The 24,640-nt window shown below is 54.7% G+C and overlaps 4 protein-coding genes across 4 annotated transcripts in view; all 4 read left to right on the top strand.

Annotated features, from left to right (window-relative positions):
- Nucleotides 1-22,202, top strand: part of LOC119706492 (protocadherin beta-15-like) — a 28,261-nt gene extending 6,059 nt beyond the window's left edge. The window contains exon 2 of the mRNA XM_038150269.1: nucleotides 18,305-22,202. Coding sequence (XP_038006197.1) covers nucleotides 18,508-20,949 — 2,442 coding nt within the window. The 5' untranslated portion in view covers nucleotides 18,305-18,507 and the 3' untranslated portion in view covers nucleotides 20,950-22,202. The remainder of the gene's footprint in view (nucleotides 1-18,304) is intronic.
- On the top strand, nucleotides 58-2,827 carry LOC119706496 (protocadherin beta-15-like). Its single transcript, XM_038150272.1, has one exon. It carries the CDS (start codon nucleotides 386-388, stop codon nucleotides 2,825-2,827), a length of 2,442 nt encoding a protein of 813 aa, XP_038006200.1. The 5' UTR covers nucleotides 58-385.
- LOC119706494 (protocadherin beta-15-like) lies at nucleotides 5,619-8,148 on the top strand. The gene has a single exon (XM_038150270.1). The coding sequence runs from the start codon at nucleotides 5,648-5,650 to the stop codon at nucleotides 8,087-8,089; it is 2,442 nt and encodes an 813-aa protein (XP_038006198.1). The 5' UTR covers nucleotides 5,619-5,647; the 3' UTR covers nucleotides 8,090-8,148.
- LOC119706495 (protocadherin beta-15-like) lies at nucleotides 12,463-15,464 on the top strand. The gene has a single exon (XM_038150271.1). It carries the CDS (start codon nucleotides 13,019-13,021, stop codon nucleotides 15,458-15,460), a length of 2,442 nt encoding a protein of 813 aa, XP_038006199.1. The 5' UTR covers nucleotides 12,463-13,018; the 3' UTR covers nucleotides 15,461-15,464.
- Nucleotides 22,203-24,640: the final 2,438 nt, after the last annotated feature.

Below are 24,640 nucleotides of genomic sequence, written 5' to 3'. Positions count from 1 at the left end.
GCAGACTGACCCGACAGACAGGCTCAGCCCAGCGCAGACTGACAGACAGACAGGCTCGGCGCAGCGCACACTGACAGACAGACAGGCTCGGCGCAGCTCAGCCCAGCTCAGCCCAGCTCAGCTCAGCTCAGCCTAGCTCATCTCAGCTTAGAAGAGCTCCGCGCAGCCGGGCGGAGGTGGCAGCGGCTGCGGCAGCGAGCGCTGCCCCGTGTCAGCCGCTGCCGGGACACCCCGGCTGCGTTACGGCCGCCGGCCGGAAGCTCCGACAGCGAGGGAAGGCGCCCGCCCCGCACTTGGCCGCTTTCCGCGGCGAATCGCCCGGCACACCCGCCACACCGACACCGACACCGACCCCGGCCGCCGCCGCCGCCGCCGCCGCCGCGCCATGGCGCTCGCAAGGCAAGTGCTTTGTCTCTGTGCTTTCGTGTCGCTGCCGCTCGCTCGCGCCGAGCCCATCCGCTACTCCGTAGCCGAGGAGGCGCCGAGCGGCTCCCTGGTGGGCAAGCTGGCGGAGGACGCGCGGCTGACGCCGGCGCAGCTCTCGGCTCGCCGCGCCCGCCTGCTCTCGGAGGACGGCCGGCAGCATTTCGCCTTAGAGCGCGCCTCCGGCCGCCTCGTCGTGGCGGGGAGGCTGGACCGCGAGCAGCTGTGCGCCCAGTCCGCCACCTGCATGCTCCCCTTCGAGCTGCTGCTCGACAACCCCCTGCAGTTCTTTCGGGTCGAGGTGACTCTGCAGGACATCAATGATCATTCGCCTGTTTTCCGAGAAGATCGTGTCAGTTTTAGGATCCCTGAAACGAGCGAGCCAGGTTCACGTTTCCCTCTGGAGGTTGCTCGGGACCTCGATATTGGCAATAACACAGTCCAGGAGTACAGCATCTCTCCAGAGAACGAGTATTTCAGTGTCTCCTATGGAAGTCAGTCTAGTGGTGACAAACATCTTGAACTTGTCTTGGAGAGGTCACTAGACAGAGAGGAGCAGGCTGAGATGGGTTTCAGTGTTATTGCTGTGGACGGTGGATCGCCTCCCAGGAGTGGGACCATCGAGATCTCTATTACCATTCTAGATGCAAATGACAATGCTCCAAAATTCTCACAAGGTCGTTATACTGGGAAGGTTCTGGAGAACATGCCAGAGGGCTCTGTGGTTCTGACTGTGCTGGCAACTGATCCAGATGCAGGAGTTAATGGGGACATCTCCTATGAAATTAATGAAGTGGTTGGCCAGAGTGATTCAGCATTTGTGATTGATGCCATTACTGGGGAAATTAAACTCACAAAACCTCTGGACTTCGAGGTGGCAGAAATTCATGAGCTGATTGTGAGGGCCAGAGATGGTGGGGGGCTCTCAGCAATCTGCAAGGTGCTGGTGGAGGTGGTGGATGTGAATGACAATGCCCCAGAGGTGGTGGTCAGCTCGTTCAGCAGTCCCCTCCCCGAGAACACAGAGCCCGGCACGGTGGTTGCCCTGTTTACGGTCAGGGACCGGGATTCCGGTGCCAACGGGAAGATCTCGTGTGCCCTGGAGGATCAGCTCTTCTTCTCGCTGCGGCCAGCCTATAAGAATTACTATGAGCTGGTGACGGTGAGCGCGCTGGACCGCGAGGAGACGCCTCGGTACGTCCTCAGTGTCACGGCAGCGGATGCGGGCTCGCCTCCTCTCACAAGCACGCAGACCTTCACCGTGGACATCTCGGATGTCAATGACAACGCGCCCGTCTTCAACCAGACCTCCTACACCATGTACGTGCGTGAGAACAACGTGCCCACGGCGTTTGTTGGAGCCGTGAGCGCTGCAGACGCCGACGTGGGGCTCAACGCCAAGGTGACCTATTCCCTGGCACCAGAGGCAGGTGCAGAGCGGCCCTCGTGCTCCTGCATCTCTGTGAACTCGGAGAAGGGACACGTGTTTGTGCTGCGGCCCCTGGACTACGAGCGCCTGCGGCAGACCGAGGTGACGGTCAGTGCCTCTGACGCGGGCTCTCCTCCGCTCAGAGCCAACGTCACCGTCCGCCTTGTGGTGCTGGACGAGAACGACAACGCCCCGCTGGTGCTCTACCCAGCGCAGGAGAGCGGCCCAGCCTCCAGTGAGCTGGTGCCCGTGTCGGCTGAGGCGGGCTACCTCGTCAGCAAAGTGGTGGCCGTCGATGCCGACTCGGGCCAGAACTCCTGGCTCTCGTACCACCTGCTGAGGGCCACCGAGCCGGGGCTGTTTTCCGTGGGCGCCCAGAGCGGGGAGGTGCGTCTGAGGAGGCCGGTGACGGAGAGGGACAGCGTGAGGCAGCAGCTCGTTGTGCTGGTCAGGGACAACGGCAAGCCCCCGCTGTCGGCCACGGCAGCTCTGAGCGCTCTCCTGCTCAAGGACTTGTCGGACGTGCGCCTGCCGCACAGCAGCCCGGCCAGCGAGGATCAGGGCGGCTCCCTGACCGCCTATTTAATCCTTGCCTTGGTCTTTGTCTCCCTGCTCTTCCTCATCTCCACCGCAGTCTTGGTGGCTCGCAAGGCGTGCAGGAGCAAGGAGCTGAAGGCTGGCCACGTGCTTTATGCTGCCGACACCTTGCAGAGTGGCCTGGCCGATGCAGCCGCTGCAGGGACCCTGCCCCGCGCCTACTGCTACGAGCTCAGCCTCACAACGGGCTCGGGCAACAGCGAGTTCAAATTCCTCAAGCCCATCCTGCCCAGCCTGCCCCCGCAGCGCTGCGCCGTGGGCCAGGGCCCGTGTGAGGAGCAGGATTTCCCCGGTGTCCCTGTCAGCACCGAGGACATGGCCCCAGACAGTGCTGGGGCTCTCTCTGCAGGACAGTTCAACGCTCTTTCCTTCAACTAGCCCAGGGTCTGCACAGACAGAGGCTTCTTGGCTCTTGGGAGGAGGAGATCCAGGCTGCAGCATGTGGTAATGGGTCGTCTATAGAAATTTTCAATTGGTTTAACTGACTTCCCAAAATTCTCTTCAAAATAAATGTCTGCCAGTCCAAAAAGCAGGGAAGGATATAAAAGAAGCCAAGGTTTTCTTACTTAGCTTTTAATGGGTTTCTTCACCTTTGCTTCTGCCTTTTCTAACAGGCTTTATGTGTGTGTTTAGCCCTCAACCTATGGTCTGCTTTCTCTTGCTGTGTGACAAGCCAGAGGATCTTTTTGTTCTGATCTTTAAGGCTGTATCACTGCTGGCCTAATGAATCATATCCTCACTGAAATGGAAAAAAAGATCTTCCCAGCTCTGGAAAACCAGGAACCTTTTGAGTACTGAGTCACAATATCATGTGAGCATTAGGCCTTTTCTTCACTGGTTCTGGATCTCTTTCTGAGGTGTGGGCTCTGTGTGCTTTGCTCTCTTGTCACCATATTTTTCCATGCAGACATTGAAGATCTGCCGGTGCTTCAGTAGTGCTGCCTGGTGAACCAGGGAGTTGCTCCCACCCAGCCATTGCAACAGAGGCAGCTCCAGCCCGGCTGGGAAGGAGGTGATATGGACCCTTTAGCCACAGCAGTCCCATCTTCCTTATCTAGCTCACAGCACAGCTGCAAAAGGCACAACAAAATCTTCTTTTGCTCTACAAGAAGGGCTTGGGTGTTCTGTCACCTCAGGATTGCCTTGGAAATACAGCAGCACAAACAATGTTAGCATAGACTGTAACTCAACAGACCTGTAGAAACATGTCCATTGTTATTGAATGCATGGAAGGAAAAAGTCCACAAATACTAAAACCCAATTATTGGAAGGTGCAGTCAAGAAGAACTTTAGAACAAAAGACTTTGAGTTTGGTCTTTTCCTTGTTGTTCCTGAATACCAAGGCTCCTTGATGGTCCTGGAAAGCTGTCCCCACATGATTTTCTGTGTTTGTGTCAGAGCTGTTGCATTCCCATGTTTGCCTTTCTCCTCTGAAATGTACTGAGCACTGTACTGAGCGTGTTCCTCTAGAGAAGGACTGCCACCCCACCTAGAATAACTGGCTGTTTAAGTGATGTCTGTGATGCATGAAATACTCAGAAAGCCTCCCTCACAGTGTGATGTGCTGGAGTGATACAGTTTAATGTTGTAAATTGGAATAACTCTGGGAGGAGAAACTGAAAATATGTGTTAGACTGAAATAAAGCGAACACCCTGAGTCCTTGTGTGGAGACAGAATTCTTTGTAGATACATTCCTTCTGGGAAAGCCCTCTCAAGACTTTTCGAAATTGTGCAGCTTACTTTCTCACTGTGTCCCTTGTCTGAAGCAATGTTGTGTGGGCACAGTTCCTGAGTGGGGTGATGCAGCCAGGAGAGTGTTCATTGGCATGCCTGTGCCGTCACTATCGCTCATCCCCTTCTGGGAGTCTCCCCTATCAGGATGACCCCGAGATGCGTTTGAAAGTCTTTTTTCCCAGCCCAGCTGTCAAAGAAGGAGTCACAACTCTTCGACTCTAGTTCTCAAGGTGGTTTATTATTTCTCATCTCTTACATTCTTTCTCTGGCCCACCGAGATCTGTTCAGCAGGTCAGCCAGAGGCACACTGCACACCTCCCGGGCTGCTGTTGTCTTTTATACTGAAAACTACGGGTACTATGTTTGTACTGATGTTCCAATACCTATCACCTGTGTTAGTCAGTTTCTACTGAGAACCAATCTAAAAGTGCCAACAGCACCCACATCACTGAGGTTAGAAAGAAGAAAGAAGAAGGACAGGGCACGCCCAAATCCCTCCATCTTGGGACCCCAAACCTCCATTCTAAGAATCCCCAAAATTCTACTTTTTGCTCTAAGACAACAATTATTATGCGACTTAAACTTTTGTGACTTGTAATTCCTCATACAAAGTTACTCATTTGTTCCATGGGCCAAAATCTAAGTCACAGCTGGCTTCGGCTTCATGCAGGGTCTCAGAGGCCCCTGGAAGGGGCTCGGGCCATCCTGAGCAGTCAGAAGAATGTCCTGGGTTCCGACATCGCCCGTGCTGTTTCTCCTGCCGTGGAAGGAATCCTGCTCCTGCTTGGCCGATGTGGGCTGAGCCTCGGCCTCAGGCTGCCCTGGTTGCCGCCGCGTTCCGTTCGTGCCCCGGCTGTCTCGGTGCGTTCGGGATCGCGGGCCGGGCCGAGCGGCAGCGCGGGCTGCGGGCGGCGGCGGCTGCAGTCCCAGCGCGCACCGCTGGGTGGTGCCCTCGGCCAAGGCGGCGCCGAGCGGCTGCGGCAGCGGAGGCGGCCGAGCCCGGAGCGGCGCAGCCCGAGCGAGCTGAGCCCAGCGCAGCCAGACAGACAGACAGGCTCGGCGCAGCGCACACTGACAGACAGACAGGCTCGGCGCAGCGCACACTGACAGACAGACAGGCTCGGCGCAGCGCACACTGACAGACAGACAGGCTCGGCGCAGCGCAGCCAGACAGACAGACAGGCTCGGCGCAGCGCACACTGACAGACAGGCTCAGCCCAAAGTAGCTCAGGTCAGCTTAGAAGAGCTCAGCGCAACCGGGCGGAGGTGGCAGCGGCTGCGGCAGCGAGCGCTGCCCCGTGTCAGCCGCTGCCGGGACACCCCGGCTGCGTTACGGCCGCCGGCCGGAAGCTCCGACAGCGAGGGAAGGCGCCCGCCCCGCACTTGGCCGCTTTCCGCGGGGAATCGCCCGGCACACCCGCGACTCCGACACCGACCCCGGCCGCCGCCGCCGCCGCCGCGCCATGGCGCTCGCAAGGCAAGTGCTTTGTCTCTGTGCTTTCGTGTCGCTGCCGCTCGCTCGCGCCGAGCCCATCCGCTACTCCGTAGCCGAGGAGGCGCCGAGCGGCTCCCTGGTGGGCAAGCTGGCGGAGGACGCGCGGCTGACGCCGGCGCAGCTCTCGGCTCGCCGCGCCCGCCTGCTCTCGGAGGACGGCCGGCAGCATTTCGCCTTAGAGCGCGCCTCCGGCCGCCTCGTCGTGGCGGGGAGGCTGGACCGCGAGGAGCTGTGCGCCCAGTCCGCCACCTGCATGCTCCCCTTCGAGCTGCTGCTCGACAACCCCCTGCAGTTCTTTCGGGTCGAGGTGACTCTGCAGGATATCAATGATCATTCTCCAATTTTCCCGGAGGAACGAGTCAGTTTTAGGATCCTAGAGACAAGCGAGCCTGGGTCTCGTTTCCCTCTGGAGGTTGCTCGGGACCTCGATATTGGCAGCAACACAGTGCAGGCGTACAGCATCTCTCCCGAGAACGAGTTCTTTAGTGTCTCCTATGGAAGTCACAGTGAGAATGACAGAACTGTGGAACTGACCTTGGAGAAGCCACTCGACAGAGAGGAGCAGGCAGAGATGGGTTTCAGTGTTATTGCCGTGGATGGTGGCTCACCACCCAGGCAAGGGACCATGCAAATCAACATTGTTGTTCTAGATGTAAATGACAACTCTCCTGTCTTCACACAGAAAATCTATGTTGGGCAGGTTTTGGAAAACTCACCTGCAGGCTCTGTGGTTTTGAGTGTACATGCAGCTGATCCAGATGCAGGAGTTAATGGAGACATCACCTATGAGTTCAGCCAAGCAGTGAATCAGATTGACAACCCATTCATGATGGATTCTATGAGTGGTGAAATTAAACTCACAAAACCTCTGGACTTCGAGGCAGCACAAAGTCATGAGCTGATTGTGAGGGCCAGAGATGGTGGGGGGCTCTCAGCAATCTGCAAGGTGTTGGTGGAGGTGGTGGATGTGAATGACAATGCCCCAGAGGTGGTGGTCAGCTCGTTCAGCAGCCCCCTGCCCGAGAACACAGAGCCCGGCACGGTGGTTGCCCTGTTTACGGTCAGGGACCGGGATTCCGGTGCCAACGGGAAGATCTCGTGTGCCCTGGAGGATCAGCTCTTCTTCTCGCTGCGGCCAGCCTATAAGAATTACTATGAGCTGGTGACGGTGAGCGCGCTGGACCGCGAGGAGACGCCTCGGTACGTCCTCAGTGTCACGGCAGCGGATGCGGGCTCGCCTCCTCTCACAAGCACGCAGACCTTCACCGTGGACATCTCGGATGTCAATGACAACGCGCCCGTCTTCAACCAGACCTCCTACACCATGTACGTGCGTGAGAACAACGTGCCCACGGCGTTTGTTGGAGCCGTGAGTGCTGCAGACGCCGACGTGGGGCTCAACGCCAAGGTGACCTATTCCCTGGCACCAGAGGCAGGCGCAGAGCGGCCCTCGTGCTCCTGCATCTCTGTGAACTCGGAGAAGGGACACGTGTTTGTGCTGCGGCCCCTGGACTACGAGCGCCTGCGGCAGACCGAGGTGACGGTCAGTGCCTCTGACGCGGGCTCTCCTCCGCTCAGAGCCAACGTCACCGTCCGCCTTGTGGTGCTGGACGAGAACGACAACGCCCCGCTGGTGCTCTACCCAGCCCAGGAGAGCGGCCCAGCCTCCAGTGAGCTGGTGCCCGTGTCGGCTGAGGCGGGCTACCTCGTCAGCAAAGTGGTGGCCGTCGACGCCGACTCGGGCCAGAACTCCTGGCTCTTGTACCACCTGCTGAGGGCCACCGAGCCGGGGCTGTTTTCCGTGGGCGCCCAAAGCGGGGAGGTGCGTCTGAGGAGGCCGGTGACGGAGAGGGACAGCGTGAGGCAGCAGCTCGTTGTGCTGGTCAGGGACAACGGCAAGCCCCCGCTGTCGGCCACGGCAGCTCTGAGCGCTCTCCTGCTCAAGGACTTGTCGGACGTGCGCCTGCCGCACAGCAGCCCGGCCAGCGAGGATCAGGGCGGCTCCCTGACCGCCTATTTAATCCTTGCCTTGGTCTTTGTCTCCCTGCTCTTCCTCATCTCCACCGCAGTCTTGGTGGCTCGCAAGGCGTGCAGGAGCAAGGAGCTGAAGGCTGGCCACGTGCTTTATGCTGCCGACACCTTGCAGAGCGGCCCGGCCGATGCAGCCGCTGCAGGGACCCTGCCCCGCGCCTACTGCTACGAGCTCAGCCTCACAACGGGCTCGGGCAACAGCGAGTTCAAATTCCTCAAGCCCATCCTGCCCAGCCTGCCCCCGCAGCGCTGCGCCGTGGGCCAGGGCCCGCGTGAGGAGCAGGATTTCCCCGGTGTCCCTGTCAGCACCGAGGACATGGCCCCAGACAGTGCTGGGACTCTCTCTGCAGGACAGTTCAACGCTCTTTCCTTCAACTAGCCCAGGGTCTGCACAGACAGAGGCTTCTTGGCTCTTGGGAGGAGGGGATCCAGGCTGCAGGAAGGGGCACTCGATCCTTGCGAGTAAATATGTTCCCAATTGACAGAGTTAATATCCTTAAAATTCCTTTTTTTAGTAAAATTTGTCTTCCACTCCAAAACAACAAATAGGGAATAGAATACACTTGGATTAATTTCTACAGACTATCGTATATTTCAGCTCTGTCACAGTCATTTCTGATAGGCTTTAATCATGGACTCCCAAATATGCTCTTTTTTCTCTTGCTTTCAGAGCAGACCTTAGACTTCTTATTCTTTGCTATAGCTCATTAGCAGTGTTGCGTAGACAAATCTCACACCTCCTGAAGTGACGCAAAGCCCTTTTCCCAGGAAAGCAAGGTCGTTCTGAATACTGTGTCACAATGTTCTATTAGCATGGTGCTTTTGGATGTCTCTGCCTGAGATGGGTGGGCTCTGTGTGTTACACTTTCTTCTCAGTGTGTCTGTCTGTACCACCACTGTGCATCTGCCAATGCTTCACTCCCGCTGCCCACTGAAAGGGTGAATTTGTGCCATCCAGCCATTGCAGTGCAGGCAATTCCAGCTCTGCGTGAAAGTTGACTGGAGTTTGGATCCTTCCGGGGTAGAGCAGAGCAGAGCAGAGCACAGCAAAACACAGCAGAGCAGCAAAACGCACAACAATATCTTCCTTTGTCCTGTGAGTGTGCATTTGGTGTTCTGTCTCCTTGGAATTGCCTTGGAAATACAGCAGTGTCAGGTCAAGCTGTGTTTGCACAGGGGATAACTGTACAGGGTCATGAACATGAATTCATTCTCTTTGGGGGCATTAAAATATGCCTCGTGTCCATCAGAGAATTCTCTGAAGGTAAAGTCCAGAACATGAAAGTTTGAAAACAATTGGAAAAAGGACTTGGAGTTTTGCTTCCCCATTCTTGTTTCAGAATCCAGTGTTTTCTTGTTGGGACTGGAATGCTGGCCTCTTATGACTTTCCCGATATGTGTAAGAGCATTTGGATTCTCTGTTTTGCCCTTTCTCCTGCTCTCTGAACTTTGAGTCTTACATTGCCTGTTCCTCTAGAGGACTGCCACCGCATCTAGAATGACTGGCTGTTTGAATGATGACTGTGATGCATGAAATAATCAGAAAGCCTCCCTCCCGCTGTGTTGTGCTGAAGTGATTCAGTTTCTCGTTGTGAATTGGTATAACTCTTGGGTTACAAACTGAAAAATATGTGTTAGACTAAAATAAAGAGAGCACTGTAACCCCATTTTGCGGAGACAGAATTCTTCCTGGATACGTTATTTCAGGGAAAGCCCTGACAAGGCTTTTCAGTATTCTGCGACTGACTGTGTCACTGTATCCCTTGTCTGAAGCAGTGCTGGGTGGGTCCAGTTCCTGAGCAGGGAGATGCAGCCAGAGGAGTGTTCAGTGGCATGCCCGTGCTGTCACCAACGCTTTATCTCGCCTTGGTTTCGCCAGCTAAGAATGTGGCTTCTGTTGGAATCCAGAACATCCCTCTGGGTGTCCTGGATGGCCAGAGCCACTGGCAGGGGGCTCTGAGACCCTGGCATGCAGCCAAAGACACACGTGGGTTTTCGATCTTAGCCCATGGAGCAAATTACTAACTCTGTAGGAAGAATTACAAGCCACACACACAAGTTAGATAGCATAGCAGAGATAATCACAAAGTGAAAGGAAGGATTTTTGAGTGCTGTACAGGGGGGTTTTAAGCCTTGTACGCAGGGGTCCAAGTTTTGTACATGGGGGTCAGGGGTTCTAAGATGGAGGGATTTGGGTGTGCCCTGTGCTCCTCCTTTCTCCTTCCCAGCCTCCATGTCATTGGTGATGTTGGCACTCACAGATTGGTTTAGAGTAGGAAGTCACCATTCAATATAGATAGTAGGCATTGGGGAAAAGGTATAAACATGTAGTACGTAATATATGATATAAAAGATGGCACCAGCCCCCTGGGAGGGCAGTGTGCCTTTGTCTGAGCTGCTGAAGGGGCCACAGCAGTTCAGGAGGAGAATCCTTTAGATAACCAACAATACACAACCTTGAGAATGGACAACAGAAGACTACTGAGTCTTTCTTTGAAGGCACAGGTTGGAGGAGAGACTTTTCCATCTTTTGGGGTCACCACAATCCGGGACGCGAAACCCCACATCTGGCGTCCCTGAGTGAGCAGGAGACCCGACAGCTTCTTGGCCCATGGGAGGAGGGGATCCAGGCTGCAGCACGTGGCAATGATTCCTCCAGAATTAAGCTGTGTTTGCAGTTGGTTCAACAATCTTTCTTCCAATTCTCTTCACAATAAACCCAGTCTGCCACTCCAAAGAACAAGGACGGGAGTCAAGGAGGGGAAGCTTCTCTCACTTATTTAGTAATTTGTTTCAGCTCTGTTACTGCCATTTCTGACAGGCTGTATGTGTGTGCTTAGCACTCATGGCTATGTTCGTGTTCCTCTTGCTGTCTGAAACGTCATAGGATGTTTTTATTCTGAGCTTTTAACAATGTCACAATTTGTCACACCAAACATTTCCTCAGTGAGGTGCAGAAAGCCCTTTTTACACTTCAGGGCTAGACCCCTTCTTCCCCGGATTCTGGATGTCTCTGTTTGAGATGTGTTCTCTCTGTGCTTTGCTTTCTCGTCACTATGACAGACAAGACAAACTTTCTTGTTCATTCAGACACCGAATGTCTGCAGGTGCTTCAGTAGTGCAGCCTGGTGGAGCAGGGAGTTGCTCCCACCCAGCCATTGCAGCGCAGGCAGTGCCAGCTGAACAGGGAAGGAGGCACTTTGACCCTTTAGCAACAGCAGTCTCATCTCCCTTATCCAGCTCAGAGCAGGGCAGCAAAGTGCACAACAAAATCACCTTTTGGCGTACAAGAAGGGCTTGGGTGTTCTGTCACCTCAGGATTGCCTTGGAAATACAGCAGCACAAACAGTGTTAGGCTGGACTGGAACTGAGCAGAGCTGTAGAAACATGCTCATCGTCATTGCATGCATTGAAACAAAAATTCACAACTACTAAAACCCAATTATTGGAGGGTGGACTCAAGAAGTGTGGTGAAGGAAGAAGTTTTGACAAGAAAGTCTCACAGATATGCATGCTTGGCAGAAAGATTTTTGAATGTGGAATCTGGAGAAATGGAAGCAACTTTTGATATAGAAGAAAAGCGTTGCTGATCCAGTCTTACTGGATAACTAAGAAGGCAAAGAGTATGTTAGTTAGAAGAGGTTTTTATACCTTACAGCAAAGGACAAACCCACCTCTAACAGAAGATGTTTTTACCCAGCAGAAAGATAGCACAGGCAAACAGACGAACCAATGTTGCAAGTAGAAAAAAGGTCTCAGAATTTTCCACTGCAAGAGAACTGAAAATCATCTTCTAGCTTAAACTGTGACATACAAACTTTCAGTGATTGGAGATTAGTAACATGAGTATGGTAATTACAGTAGTTATGACAGGCTATAGGTAAAAGTTAAGGTATAGATTGGTTCTTATGTATTAAGATGCTCAGCAAAGAAAAGTATATAATGCATTGTAACCAAAATGAAACGGTCTTCAGGCTTGTCTGCAGCTGGAGATGACAGCTGTAGGCACAGGCTCTGTTAGCCACGACCCTGGGCTGCTGTAACATCTTGGATAAAATAAACTGCATTTTCAAGAGCCGCCTGGAGTCCTGCATCTGTCATTCAGGCTCTTCCTAAGAATAACTTTAAAAAAAAAGTCGCTGTGTTTGGTCTTTTCGTTGCTTTTCCTGAATCCCAAGGCTCCTTGATGAGACTAGAAAGCTGTCCCCTCGTGATTTTCTGTGTTTGTGTCAGAGCTGTTGCATTCCCATGTTTGCCCTTTCTCCTCTGAAATGTGCTGAGCACTGTACTGAGCGTGTTCCTCTAGAGAAGGACTGCCACCCCACCTAGAATAACTGCTTGTTTGGATGATGTCTGTGGTGCATGAAATACTCAGAAAGCCTCCCTCACAGTGTGATGTGCTGGAGTGATACAGTTTAATGTTGTAAATTGCTATAAGTGGGTTTAGAGACTGAAAAATATGTGTTAGACTGAAAGAGAGAGCGCAAGTTCATTTGTGGAGACAGAATTATTTGTGGACACATTCTTTATGTGAAACCTTCTTCAAGGCATTTGAAAGGTCTACGAGTTAGTTTCTCACTGTGTCCTTTGTCCTTTGAAACAGTGCTGAGGGGGTAGAGTCCCTGAGTGTGGAGATACGGCCAGTAGAGTGTTCATTGGCAAGCCGATGCTGTCACCATCGCCCTATCCCTGTGCAATTTCGTCTGCCGAGGGATGAGGCTCTGTCCTCCTAAGCTCAGCCTCGGCCTCAGGCTGCCCTGGTTGCCGCCGCGTTCCGTTCGTGCCCCGGCTGTCTCGGTGCGTTCGGGATCGCGGGCCGGGCCGAGCGGCAGCGCGGGCTGCGGGCGGCGGCGGCTGCAGTCCCAGCGCGCACCGCTGGGTGGTGCCCTCGGCCAAGGCGGCGCCGAGCGGCTGCGGCAGCGGAGGCGGCCGAGCCCGGAGCGGCGCAGCCCGAGCGAGCTGAGCCCAGCGCAGCCAGACAGACAGACAGGCTCGGCGCAGCGCACACTGACAGACAGACAGGCTCGGCGCAGCGCAGACTGACAGACAGACAGGCTCAGCCCTGCTCAGGTCAGTTTAGAAGAGCTCAGCGCAGCCGGGCGGAGGTGGCAGCGGCTGCGGCAGCGAGCGCTGCCCCGTGTCAGCCGCTGCCGGGACACCCCGGCTGCGTTACGGCCGCCGGCCGGAAGCTCCGACAGCGAGGGAAGGCGCCCGCCCCGCACTTGGCCGCTTTCCGCGGGGAATCGCCCGGCACACCCGCCACACCGACACCGACACCGACCCCGGCCGCCGCCGCCGCCGCCGCGCCATGGCGCTCGCAAGGCAAGTGCTTTGTCTCTGTGCTTTCGTGTCGCTGCCGCTCGCTCGCGCCGAGCCCATCCGCTACTCCGTAGCCGAGGAGGCGCCGAGCGGCTCCCTGGTGGGCAAGCTGGCGGAGGACGCGCGGCTGACGCCGGCGCAGCTCTCGGCTCGCCGCGCCCGCCTGCTCTCGGAGGACGGCCGGCAGCATTTCGCCTTAGAGCGCGCCTCCGGCCGCCTCGTCGTGGCGGGGAGGCTGGACCGCGAGCAGCTGTGCGCCCAGTCCGCCACCTGCATGCTCCCCTTCGAGCTGCTGCTCGACAACCCCCTGCAGTTCTTTCGGGTCGAGGTGACTCTGCAGGACATCAATGACCATTCTCCCGTCTTCCCCGAGGAACGAGTCGCTTTTGAGATCCTAGAAACCAGCGAGACAGGTTCACGTTTCCCACTGGAGGTTGCTCGGGACCTTGATATAGGCAGCAACACAGTCCAGGCGTACAGCATCTCTCCAGAGACGGAGTACTTCAGTGTCTCCTCTGGAAGTCGGAGTAATGGTGACAAATACCTTGAACTTCTTTTACATAAGCCACTAGACAGAGAGGAGCAGGCAGAGATGGGTTTCAGTGTTATTGCTGTGGACGGCGGATCGCCTCCCAAAAGTGGGACCATTGAGATATCTATCATCATTCTGGATGTAAATGACAATGCTCCAAAATTCTCACAAGATGGTTATACTGCGAAGGTTCTGGAGAACATGCCAGAGGGCTCTGTGGTTTTGACTGTGCTTGCAACTGATCCGGATGCAGGAGTTAATGGGGACATCTCCTATCAACTCAGCCAGGCAATGGGACAGAGCGACTCAGCATTTGTCATTGATGCCATTACTGGGGAAATTAAACTCACAAAACCTCTGGACTTCGAGGCAGCACAAAGTTATGAGCTCAGTGTGAGGGCCAGAGATGGAGGGGGCCTTTCAGCAATCTGCAAGGTGCTGGTGGAGGTGGTGGATGTGAATGACAATGCCCCAGAGGTGGTGGTCAGCTCGTTCAGCAGTCCCCTCCCCGAGAACACAGAGCCCGGCACGGTGGTTGCCCTGTTTACGGTCAGGGACCGGGATTCCGGTGCCAACGGGAAGATCTCGTGTGCCCTGGAGGATCAGCTCTTCTTCTCGCTGCGGCCAGCCTATAAGAATTACTATGAGCTGGTGACGGTGAGCGCGCTGGACCGCGAGGAGACGCCTCAGTACGTCCTCAGTGTCACGGCAGCGGATGCGGGCTCGCCTCCTCTCACAAGCACGCAGAGCTTCACCGTGGACATCTCGGATGTCAATGACAACGCGCCCGTCTTCAACCAGACCTCCTACACCATGTACGTGCGTGAGAACAACGTGCCCACGGCGTTTGTTGGAGCCGTGAGCGCTGCAGACGCCGACGTGGGGCTCAACGCCAAGGTGACCTATTCCCTGGCACCAGAGGCAGGCGCAGAGCGGCCCTCGTGCTCCTGCATCTCTGTGAACTCGGAGAAGGGACACGTGTTTGTGCTGCGGCCCCTGGACTACGAGCGCCTGCGGCAGACCGAGGTGACGGTCAGTGCCTCTGACGCGGGCTCTCCTCCGCTCAGAGCCAACGTCACCGTCCGCCTTGTGGTGCTGGACGAGAACGACAACGCCCCGCTGGTGCTCTACCCAGCCCAGGAGAGCGGCCCAGCCTCCAGTGAGCTGGTGCCCGTGTCGGCTGAGGCGGGCTACCTCGTCAGCAAAGTGGTGGCCGTCGATGCCGACTCGGGCCAGAACTCCTGGCTCTCGTACCACCTGCTGAGGGCCACCGAGCCGGGGCTGTTTTCCGTGGGCGCCCAGAGCGGGGAGGTGCGTCTGAGGAGGCCGGTGACGGAGAGGGACAGCATGAGGCAGCAGCTTGTTGTGCTGGTCAGGGACAACGGCAAGCCCCCGCTGTCGGCCACGGCAGCTCTGAGCGCTCTCCTGCTCAAGGACTTGTCGGACGTGCGCCTGCCGCACAGCAGCCCGGCCAGCGAGGATCAGGGCGGCTCCCTGACCGCCTATTTAATCCTTGCCTTGGTCTTTGTCTCCCTGCTCTTCCTCATCTCCACCGCAGTCTTGGTGGCTCGCAAGGCCTGCAGGAGCAAGGAGCTGAAGGCTGGCCACGTGCTTTATGCTGCCGACACCTTGCAGAGCGGCCCGGCCGATGCAGCCGCTGCAGGGACCCTGCCCCGCGCCTACTGCTACGAGCTCAGCCTCACAACGGGCTCGGGCAACAGCGAGTTCAAATTCCTCAAGCCCATCCTGCCCAGCCTGCCCCCGCAGCGCTGCGCCGTGGGCCAGGGCCCGCGTGAGGAGCAGGATTTCCCCGGTGTCCCTGTCAGCACCGAGGACATGGCCCCAGACAGTGCTGGGACTCTCTCTGCAGGACAGTTCAACGCTCTTTCCTTCAACTAGCCCAGGGTCTGCGCAGACAGAGGTTTCTTGGCTCATGGGAGGACGGGATCCAGTCTGCAGCATGTGGAAATTATTCCTCCAGAGTAAATTTTTTCTTGCTCCATGTAGCCTATTTACTGCAAATTCTAAGTCAGAGTGAAATTTTTCTTTTGCTCTAAAAACACAAATAAGGAAAAAAAGATACTCGGGTTCTTTCTCTCAGACTATTGGATATTTCACCTCTTTCCCATCCTTTGCTGATAGGCTTTAATAACGCACTCATAACTTTGCTCTTGTGTCTCTTCCTGTTTGATCTGACCTTGGATTTCCTATTCTTGTTATAGCTCAATGGCACAGTTGTGAACACTGATATCACGTTTGCAGAAATGACGCAAAGCCCTTTTCCCATGAATGCAAGGTCGTTCTGAATACTGTGTCACAATGTTCTGTTAGCAGAGAACTTTCTCTTTCTGGGCTTTTGGATGTCTCTTTCTGGGATGTGTGGGCTCCGTGTGTTACGCTTTGTTCTCAGTGTATCTGTCTGCATGACCATTGCGTATCTGCAGATGCTTCGTTAGCGCTGCCCAGTGAAGATGGGTGTTGCTCCCATCCAGCCATTGCACTGCAGTCATTTCCAGCTTTGCAGGCAAGAAGGCTGGAGTTTTGATTCTTTTCAGGGCACAGCAGAGCAGCAAAACACTCCAGAAAATTTCCCCCTGGCCTATAAGTTCGGGTTTGGTGTTCTGTCTCCTTGAGATTACCTTGGAAATACAGCAGTGTCAGGACAATCTGAGTTTAGACAGCCTATAACTGTACAGTCATGAAAACATATCCATTGTTTGTCTACATGAAAATGCCACATGTCCATCAATGATAATAATCCGAAGATCAAAGAACTTGAAAACAGGACTTTGAGTTTTGTTTCTCATTTCTGTTTCTGAATTCAGTGGCTTCTTGTTGGACTAGAAAGTATCCCCACATGACTGTGTTGATTTGTGCTAGAGCATCTACATTCTGAATTTTGCCCTTATTTCTTCTACTCTCTTACCTGTATTGGGCACTGTTAGCCTTTTCCGCTAGAGAAGGACTGCCACCTGACCTATAATTACTGGTTGTTTGAATAACGTTTGTGATGCATGGACTATTCAGAAAGCCTGGTGGGATGTTGTGCTGAAGTGATTCAGTTTAACATTGTAAACTGGTATACCTCTGGGTCTAACTACTAAAAACAATATGTCAGACTAAAACAAAGAGAACACCTCAATTCTTTTTGTGGAGACAGAAGTCTTTTTAGAGACGTTTTTTCTGGGAAAGCCCTCTGAAGATTTTTCAAAATTCTGGGAGTCTTTTTCTCAAAGTGTCCGTTCACTGCAGCAATGTTGGGTGGGTAGAGTTGCTGAGCAGAGAGATGCGGCCAGGAGAGTGTTCATTGGCATGCAAGTGCTGTCACCATCGCCCTATCCCTGGGCGATTTCACCTTCTGAGGGATGAGGCTCTGTCCTCCCGGGCTGAGTGTCGGCCATAGGCTGCCGTGGTTGCCGCCGCGTTCCGTTCCTGCCCCGGCTGTGCCGTGCTGTGTCCGCAGAATGCTCTACTCCCAGTCCTGGGAGGAGGCTTGTGCCAGATGGGAGCCGACACACAGCCCCAGTGGCAGGGAGGGGCACTACCTGGATGAGCTTCGGGAAAAGCGACCCCAGGCTCCAAGCAGTGCCTTGCAGGAGTCAGGCGACGGCGGAAGGAAGGGCGAGGCGGTGAAAAGAAGGTCTTAAGTCGGGGTGCACTCCTGAGAGTTCACCCGGGAGACCAACAGAGCAAAAGACCCGTTTACAAGAGACTTATATAGGGGGTGGAGTAAAGGGAGGTTACATTAAATGAACCAAGAGGGGCAGACTAAAAGGGAGGTGCTAGTGTAACGGACAGCTTGGCTAGCAAATGAATGATAGGGTGAGGAGGATATGATAGGACATGATAGGATAGGATAGGATAGGCATGATAGGATAGGGTATTTTCCTTTTGTCCAATCACCTAGCGTGCTTGAGGGAACATTCTGGAATAAGGAGCGAAGTCCCTAGGTGACAGACAAGGCCATAGGGAGGGATCAATAGAATAACTAAGCAAAAAGCAACAGCAACAGGGGTGGAGGAATATAAATGATAAACTCAACTTGCGGAGCAGGGGACCAATCAGAAACATGGCAGGAAAACGGGGGCTGAACCAACCCATAGCAATGGGGGGGAGGCCGGGAGAAACCATTTGAATTGAATTGGTTTAAATGCCGCACCACAATACGGCTGTCTCGGTGCGTTCGGGATCGCGGGCCGGGCCGAGCGGCAGCGCGGGCTGCGGGCGGCGGCGGCTGCAGTCCCAGCGCGCACCGCTGGGTGGTGCCCTCGGCCAAGGCGGCGCCGAGCGGCTGCGGCAGCGGAGGCGGCCGAGCCCGGAGCGGCGCAGCCCGAGCGAGCTGAGCCCAGCGCAGCCAGACAGACAGACAGGCTCGGCGCAGCGCACACTGACAGACAGACAGGCTCGGCGCAGCGCACACTGACAGACAGACAGGCTCGGCGCAGCGCAGACTGACCGACAGACAGGCTCGGCGCAGCGCAGACTAACAGACAGACAGGCTCGGCGCAGCGCAGCCCGAGTGAGCTGAGCCCAGCGCAGCCAGACAGACAGACAGGCTCGGCGCAGACAGACTGACAGACAGACAGGCTCGGCGCAGCGCAGACTGACAGACAGATGGGCTCGGCGCAGCGCAGCGCAGACCAGCCCAGCACAGTGTAGTTCATTTCGCTATAGACCAGGCAGCCGAGCACAGCCCAGGTCAGTGAAGCCGAGCGCAGATCAGCCCAGAGCAGCCGGGCGGAGGTGGCAGCGGCTGCGGCAGCGAGCGCTGCCCCGTGTCAGCCGCTGCCGGGACACCCCGGCTGCGTTACGGCCGCCGGCCGGAAGCTCCGACAGCGAGGGAAGGCGCCCGCCCCGCACTTGGCCGCTTTCCGCGGGGAATCGCCCGGCACACCCGCCACACCGACACCGACACCGACCCCGGCCGCCGCCGCCGCCGCCGCGCCATGGCGCTCGCAAGGCAAGTGCTTTGTCTCTGTGCTTTCGTGTCGCTGCCGCTCGCTCGCGCCGAGCCCATCCGCTACTCCGTAGCCGAGGAGGCGCCGAGCGGCTCCCTGGTGGGCAAGCTGGCGGAGGACGCGCGGCTGACGCCGGCGCAGCTCTCGGCTCGCCGCGCCCGCCTGCTCTCGGAGGACGGCCGGCAGCATTTCGCCTTAGAGCGCGCCTCCGGCCGCCTCGTCGTGGCGGGGAGGCTGGACCGCGAGCAGCTGTGCGCCCAGTCCGCCACCTGCATGCTCCCCTTCGAGCTGCTGCTCGACAACCCCCTGCAGTTCTTTCGGGTCGAGGTGACTCTGCAGGACATCAATGACCATTCGCCTGTTTTCCGAGAAGATCGAGTCACTTTTAGGATCCCTGAAACGAGCGAGCCTGGGTCTCGTTTCCCTCTGGAGGTTGCTCGGGACCTTGATATAGGCAGCAACACAGTCCAGGCGTACAGCATTGCTCCCGAGAATGAGTATTTCAGTGTCTCCTTTGGTGCTGGGATTACAGGCAAGAAGTATCTTGAACTTGTCTTGGAGAGGTCACTAGACAGAGAGGAGCAGGCAGAGATGAGTTTCAGTGTTATGGCTGTAGATGGGGGCTCTCCTCCAAGAAGTGGAACCACTCAAGTTAAAATTGTCATTCTGGATGCAAATGACAATGCTCCCATCTTCACACAGGAGGAGTACATTGGAAGGGTTTTGGAGAACATGCCGGAGGGCTCTGTGGTTCTGACTGTGCTGGCAACTGATCCGGATGCAGGAGTTAATGGGCAAATTTCTTATCAACTCAGTGAAGTGGTTGATCAGAGCGAGTCAGCATTTGTGATTGATCCCATGACTGGGGAAATCAAACTCACTAAACCTCTGGACTTTGAGGCATCAGAAAGTCATGAGCTCAGTGTGAAAGCCACAGATGGAGGAGGCCTTTCAGCAATCTGCAAGGTGCTGGTGGAGGTGGTGGATGTGAATGACAATGCCCCAGAGGTGGTGGTCAGCTCGTTCAGCAGTCCCCTCCCCGAGAACACAGAGCCCGGCACAGTGGTTGCCCTGTTTACGGTCAGGGACCGGGATTCCGGTGCCAACGGGAAGATCTCCTGTGCCCTGGAGGATCAGCTCTTCTTCTCGCTGCGGCCAGCCTATAAGAATTACTATGAGCTGGTGACGGTGAGCGCGCTGGACCGCGAGGAGACGCCTCGGTACGTCCTCAGTGTCACGGCAGCGGATGCGGGCTCGCCTCCTCTCACAAGCACGCAGAGCTTCACCGTGGACATCTCGGATGTCAATGACAACGCGCCCGTCTTCAACCAGACCTCCTACACCATGTACGTGCGTGAGAACAACGTGCCCACGGCGTTTGTTGGAGCCGTGAGCGCTGCAGACGCCGACGTGGGGCTCAACGCCAAGGTGACCTATTCCCTGGCACCAGAGGCAGGCGCAGAGCGGCCCTCGTGCTCCTGCATCTCTGTGAACTCGGAGAAGGGACACGTGTTTGTGCTGCGGCCCCTGGACTACGAGCGCCTGCGGCAGACCGAGGTGACGGTCAGTGCCTCTGACGCGGGCTCTCCTCCGCTCAGAGCCAACGTCACCGTCCGCCTTGTGGTGCTGGACGAGAACGACAACGCCCCGCTGGTGCTCTACCCAGCCCAGGAGAGCGGCCCAGCCTCCAGTGAGCTGGTGCCCGTGTCGGCTGAGGCGGGCTACCTCGTCAGCAAAGTGGTGGCCGTCGATGCCGACTCGGGCCAGAACTCCTGGCTCTCGTACCACCTGCTGAGGGCCACCGAGCCGGGGCTGTTTTCCGTGGGCGCCCAGAGCGGGGAGGTGCGTCTGAGGAGGCCGGTGACGGAGAGGGACAGCGTGAGGCAGCAGCTCGTTGTGCTGGTCAGGGACAACGGCAAGCCCCCGCTGTCGGCCACGGCAGCTCTGAGCGCTCTCCTGCTCAAGGACTTGTCGGACGTGCGCCTGCCGCACAGCAGCCCGGCCAGCGAGGATCAGGGCGGCTCCCTGACCGCCTATTTAATCCTTGCCTTGGTCTTTGTCTCCCTGCTCTTCCTCATCTCCACCGCAGTCTTGGTGGCTCGCAAGGCGTGCAGGAGCAAGGAGCTGAAGGCTGGCCACGTGCTTTATGCTGCCGACACCTTGCAGAGCGGCCCGGCCGATGCAGCCGCTGCAGGGACCCTGCCCCGCGCCTACTGCTACGAGCTCAGCCTCACAACGGGCTCGGGCAACAGCGAGTTCAAATTCCTCAAGCCCATCCTGCCCAGCCTGCCCCCGCAGCGCTGCGCCGTGGGCCAGGGCCCGCGTGAGGAGCAGGATTTCCCCGGTGTCCCTGTCAGCACCGAGGACATGGCCCCAGACAGTGCTGGGACTCTCTCTGCAGGACAGTTCAACGCTCTTTCCTTCAACTAGCCCAGGGTCTGCACAGACAGAGGCTTCTTGGCCCATGGGAGGAGGGGATCCAGGCTGCAGCAAGTGACATTGGTACTTCTAGTCTAAATATTTGTTTTCATTTGGTGTAATCGACCTTCTGAAAATTCTGAGTCAGAATAAAAATTTTCTGCCACTCCAAAACGCAAACAACATACAAAAGAAACTTTGGTTCTCTCTCTGCGGTAATAGTATGTTTCAGCTGTTATGGTGATTTCTGGGAGGTTTTACAAACGGGTTAGCACTCCAGCTATGCTGTTGTCTCCCTTTCTGTCCAACAATACAGTGGAGATTTTCTTCTGTCCTGTGGCACAAGGGCACACTTTGGCACACTATGCCAGATCTTCTTCTTAAAATTTAGAAAACCCCTTTCCCAGCTCAGGAAAGCAAATGTTTTGAGAGTACAGTGTCACAATGTTGTGTGAGAGTTGGGCTCTTTCTCCCCTGGGCTCTGAATGCCTCTGTCTGAGATGCCTGGGTTCCATGTGCTTCGGTTTCCTTTTGTCAGTCAGTGCAGCCACTGTGTGTCTGCAGATGATTCACTCGTGCTGCCTGGTGGAGTTGCTCCCATCCAACCTCTGCAATGCAGGCAATTGCAGCTCAGCTGGCTAGAAAGTATTCTGACCCTCTGAGTACCCTCTGAGAGGAGTGTCATCCTCTCCAGGGCAGAGAAGAGCACTAAAATGTATGACAAAATATTACCTTTGCCCTATAAAGCAGTGCTCAGTGTTCTATCTCCTTGAAATACAGAAATATAACAGCACAAATGGTGTTTGGTTTACTACAGCCATAGAAGTTTTTAAAACTGTTCATTTCCTTTGGGAATATTTCATGAAAACTCTGTAAGTCCTTCAAAGAGCATTTTCTGAAGGGTAGAATCAACATGAAATGGTAAAAAGGAGATTGATGCTGGTCTTCTTATTGTTCCTGTGTACAGTGGTTTCTTGTTGGGAGTAGAAAGCTGTCCCCATATGATTTTCTCCATTTGTGTTAGAGCATTTGCATTCTCCTTTTTTGCCTTTCTCCTGCTACTCTCTGAACTGAGTTTGAGCATTGTCTTTCTTTTTCTGCTTAAGGACTGCCACCCCACATGTAATAACTGATTGCTTGAATGATGTCTTGGTGCACGGAATATTCAGGAAGCCTCACGCTGTGTTTTGTTAAAGTTATAAAGTTTAATATTGTGAACTTGGATACCCCTGACTGTAAAACTGAAGAAAAGAGAACATCTGAATGCCTTGTGTGGAGACATTCTTTGTATTTTTCATTTGGCCTAGCTAGTGGGTGGGTGGGCACACCTCTCCAGTTTCAAGATGCAGCTGATAAAGCATTCAGGAAAATTGGGAGGACAATGGAATTACTATCAGGCCTCTCTGGTTCTTTTGAGAACTGACCTCTAGGCTGAGATGGAGCCCAGGCAGGTCAGGGGAGGGCCCTACCTCCACACAGGCCCTAGGTGTGCTCTGGCTCTGTAAAGCTGTGATGCCAGGGAGTGACTCTCTCAAATCTCCCGACAGCTGCATCCACAGATGGCAACTACGAGGTGTTTGTAACATTTCAAATGCAGGAATTTTGGAAAAGAATGGCACAAAACCAGGAAGTACTTCCCTTGGGAAGTATTTTTAGGGAGTGCCTGGAGGTGTGAATTTGGCAGTTCAATAAAAGAATAAAAACTGCTACCAGGATGAAGCTTTGGTATCATGAAATGCAGAGGACTACAGCAGGACTATTTCCACAAGGCCCAGAGGAAAAGGTAAGTGCTGGGGAGGAAATGCTGTAGTGATGCTGACCAGAAGACTGATGAACATCAAGGATGAAATGATCCACAATCCAGTTAATCTGGGAAGACACAGGCCTCTGCTGTGCTGTGTTCTGCTCCACAAAGACATTGATGGAGGGTTAGATTCATCTCATTTAACCAAGGAACCGGCAGGCAGGTCCCCCTTCCCACTGGTGAGAAAGCCACCTGTGAGCAAGAATTCTGCATGCAAACTTCTTTTACCATAACTCTAAAAATTATGAATAAAACTGGTTTGCTGTGTGAAAGCCCTGTAGTGTCTTGACTGAGTGGAACAGGGGGGCACACCTCCTTTCCTGGTGGAAAAGATCAGGAAAGGACCAGATCTGCTTGGCATCCTGTGTGTGGCTGAATTCCTGTGTGAAGTTACTTTCGTTAAATATTCTCCACATCTAAAGGGATGTAAGATTACCTGTGCAAATCTCTTCCACCAGTGTGTGTTCTAAAAGAGAGTTGGTGTGTGTCTCCTACTGAGATCACTAGGGACCATCACCTTCTGTGGTTAAACCTCTGGGGTTTGGGTCATTCCAGTTTGAGGCTTCAAGTGTCTGAGGCATCAACAGATGGTTTATTGTGGCTTTTACCCTGTGAGAGGGGGACGCAGTGTCCCGTCTTGAAAGGCCTGAACACACTGCTGAGTTCTCCCGAGAAGCTGACTGGAGGTGCCCTTTAGGAAGGATTGAGTCCAGCCCTCTTACCAGAAGAAACGTTTTTCTGGACTTGTTGGTCATCAACACAGATGAGCTAATCAGAGATACCAAGACTGGAGGCAGCCTGGGCTGCCATGATCATTCACCAGTCGAGTTCATAGTCCTGAGGGACATGGATCAGGCAAAGAGTAAAGTCAGGACCACGAATTTTAGGAAAGCAAAGTTCCAGCTCTTAAAGGATTTAGTCAGTGGGGCCCCTCAGGGGAAAGTGCCCTGAAGGACAGGGAGCAGAACAGACCTGGCAATCTTTAGGGATGCTTTGCATACAATGCTTGCCCTCTAGAACCTATGAGTAAGAAATCGGGGGGAAAAAGGGAACAGACCAGCCTGGCTGAGGGAAGATTTGCTGGTCAAACTAAGGGACAAGAAAGAAATGAGCAGCAGTGGGCTCAGGGACAGGTGTTCTGGGAAGAGTTTTGGGATGCAGGCTGATTGGGATGGGGTCAGGTCGGCCAAGGCATGGCTGGAGCTGGACTCTGCAAGGAATGCAAAGAATAGCAGGAGAGGCTTCTACAGGTAAGTCAGACTGAAGAAAAAGGTCAAAAAAAAAAAACAACAACCAACCCTGTGTGTCTCCTGATGAACACAACTGACAATCTGATAAAAACAGACCACGAGAAGGCTGAGGTACTCAGCCACATCTCTGCCTCAGTCATCGCTGACAAGGACTCTTCCACACCTGTCAAGTGGATGGAGTTCAAGGCAGGGACTGGGGGGAAAGGTCCCTCTCACTGTGAGAGATCAGATTCGAGACCACCTGAGGAACTTGAACACGGAAAAGTCAACTTCTGTCTTCTGCTATCACATGGGGTTTGGAAATCTGAGGTTGCTAATGGCATTCCAACATTAAGATATATTGGTAGAAAAGGTGAGGGGAATAAAAAGGTCATCCAACCATGACTGCTGAAAAAGCTGGGCCATTAGTGGGGGAAATCGTGGTTTTAAACTATTGGACTACGACTAGTAATACTTCTGCTTGTTAGGAGAACTTTATATCAATATTGTATCACCATTACAAAAACATTTTCCTGTGCAGTAGAAACAGCACAAAGATGCCTCTGCCTTCTTACCAGTCTTGATCAGCTGCTCGAACAAGAGATGGGCTGGAGAAGAGCAGAGGCAGGAGGTCCCCTCTGGGACCCGATATCTCCGAGGCGCTGTGCTG

The sequence above is a fragment of the Motacilla alba genome, chromosome 13 (genome assembly GCF_015832195.1).
Source record: "Motacilla alba alba isolate MOTALB_02 chromosome 13, Motacilla_alba_V1.0_pri, whole genome shotgun sequence".
Lineage (NCBI taxonomy): Eukaryota > Metazoa > Chordata > Aves > Passeriformes > Motacillidae > Motacilla > Motacilla alba.
This window is presented reverse-complemented; position numbering and strand designations above follow the sequence as displayed.

Bases quoted from the DNA above. Each gene is read 5' to 3' on its own strand.
- LOC119706496 (XM_038150272.1), top strand. From the start codon at position 386: ATGGCGCTCGCAAGGCAAGTGCTTTGTCTCTGTGCTTTCGTGTCGCTG.
- LOC119706494 (XM_038150270.1), top strand. From the start codon at position 5,648: ATGGCGCTCGCAAGGCAAGTGCTTTGTCTCTGTGCTTTCGTGTCGCTG.
- LOC119706495 (XM_038150271.1), top strand. From the start codon at position 13,019: ATGGCGCTCGCAAGGCAAGTGCTTTGTCTCTGTGCTTTCGTGTCGCTG.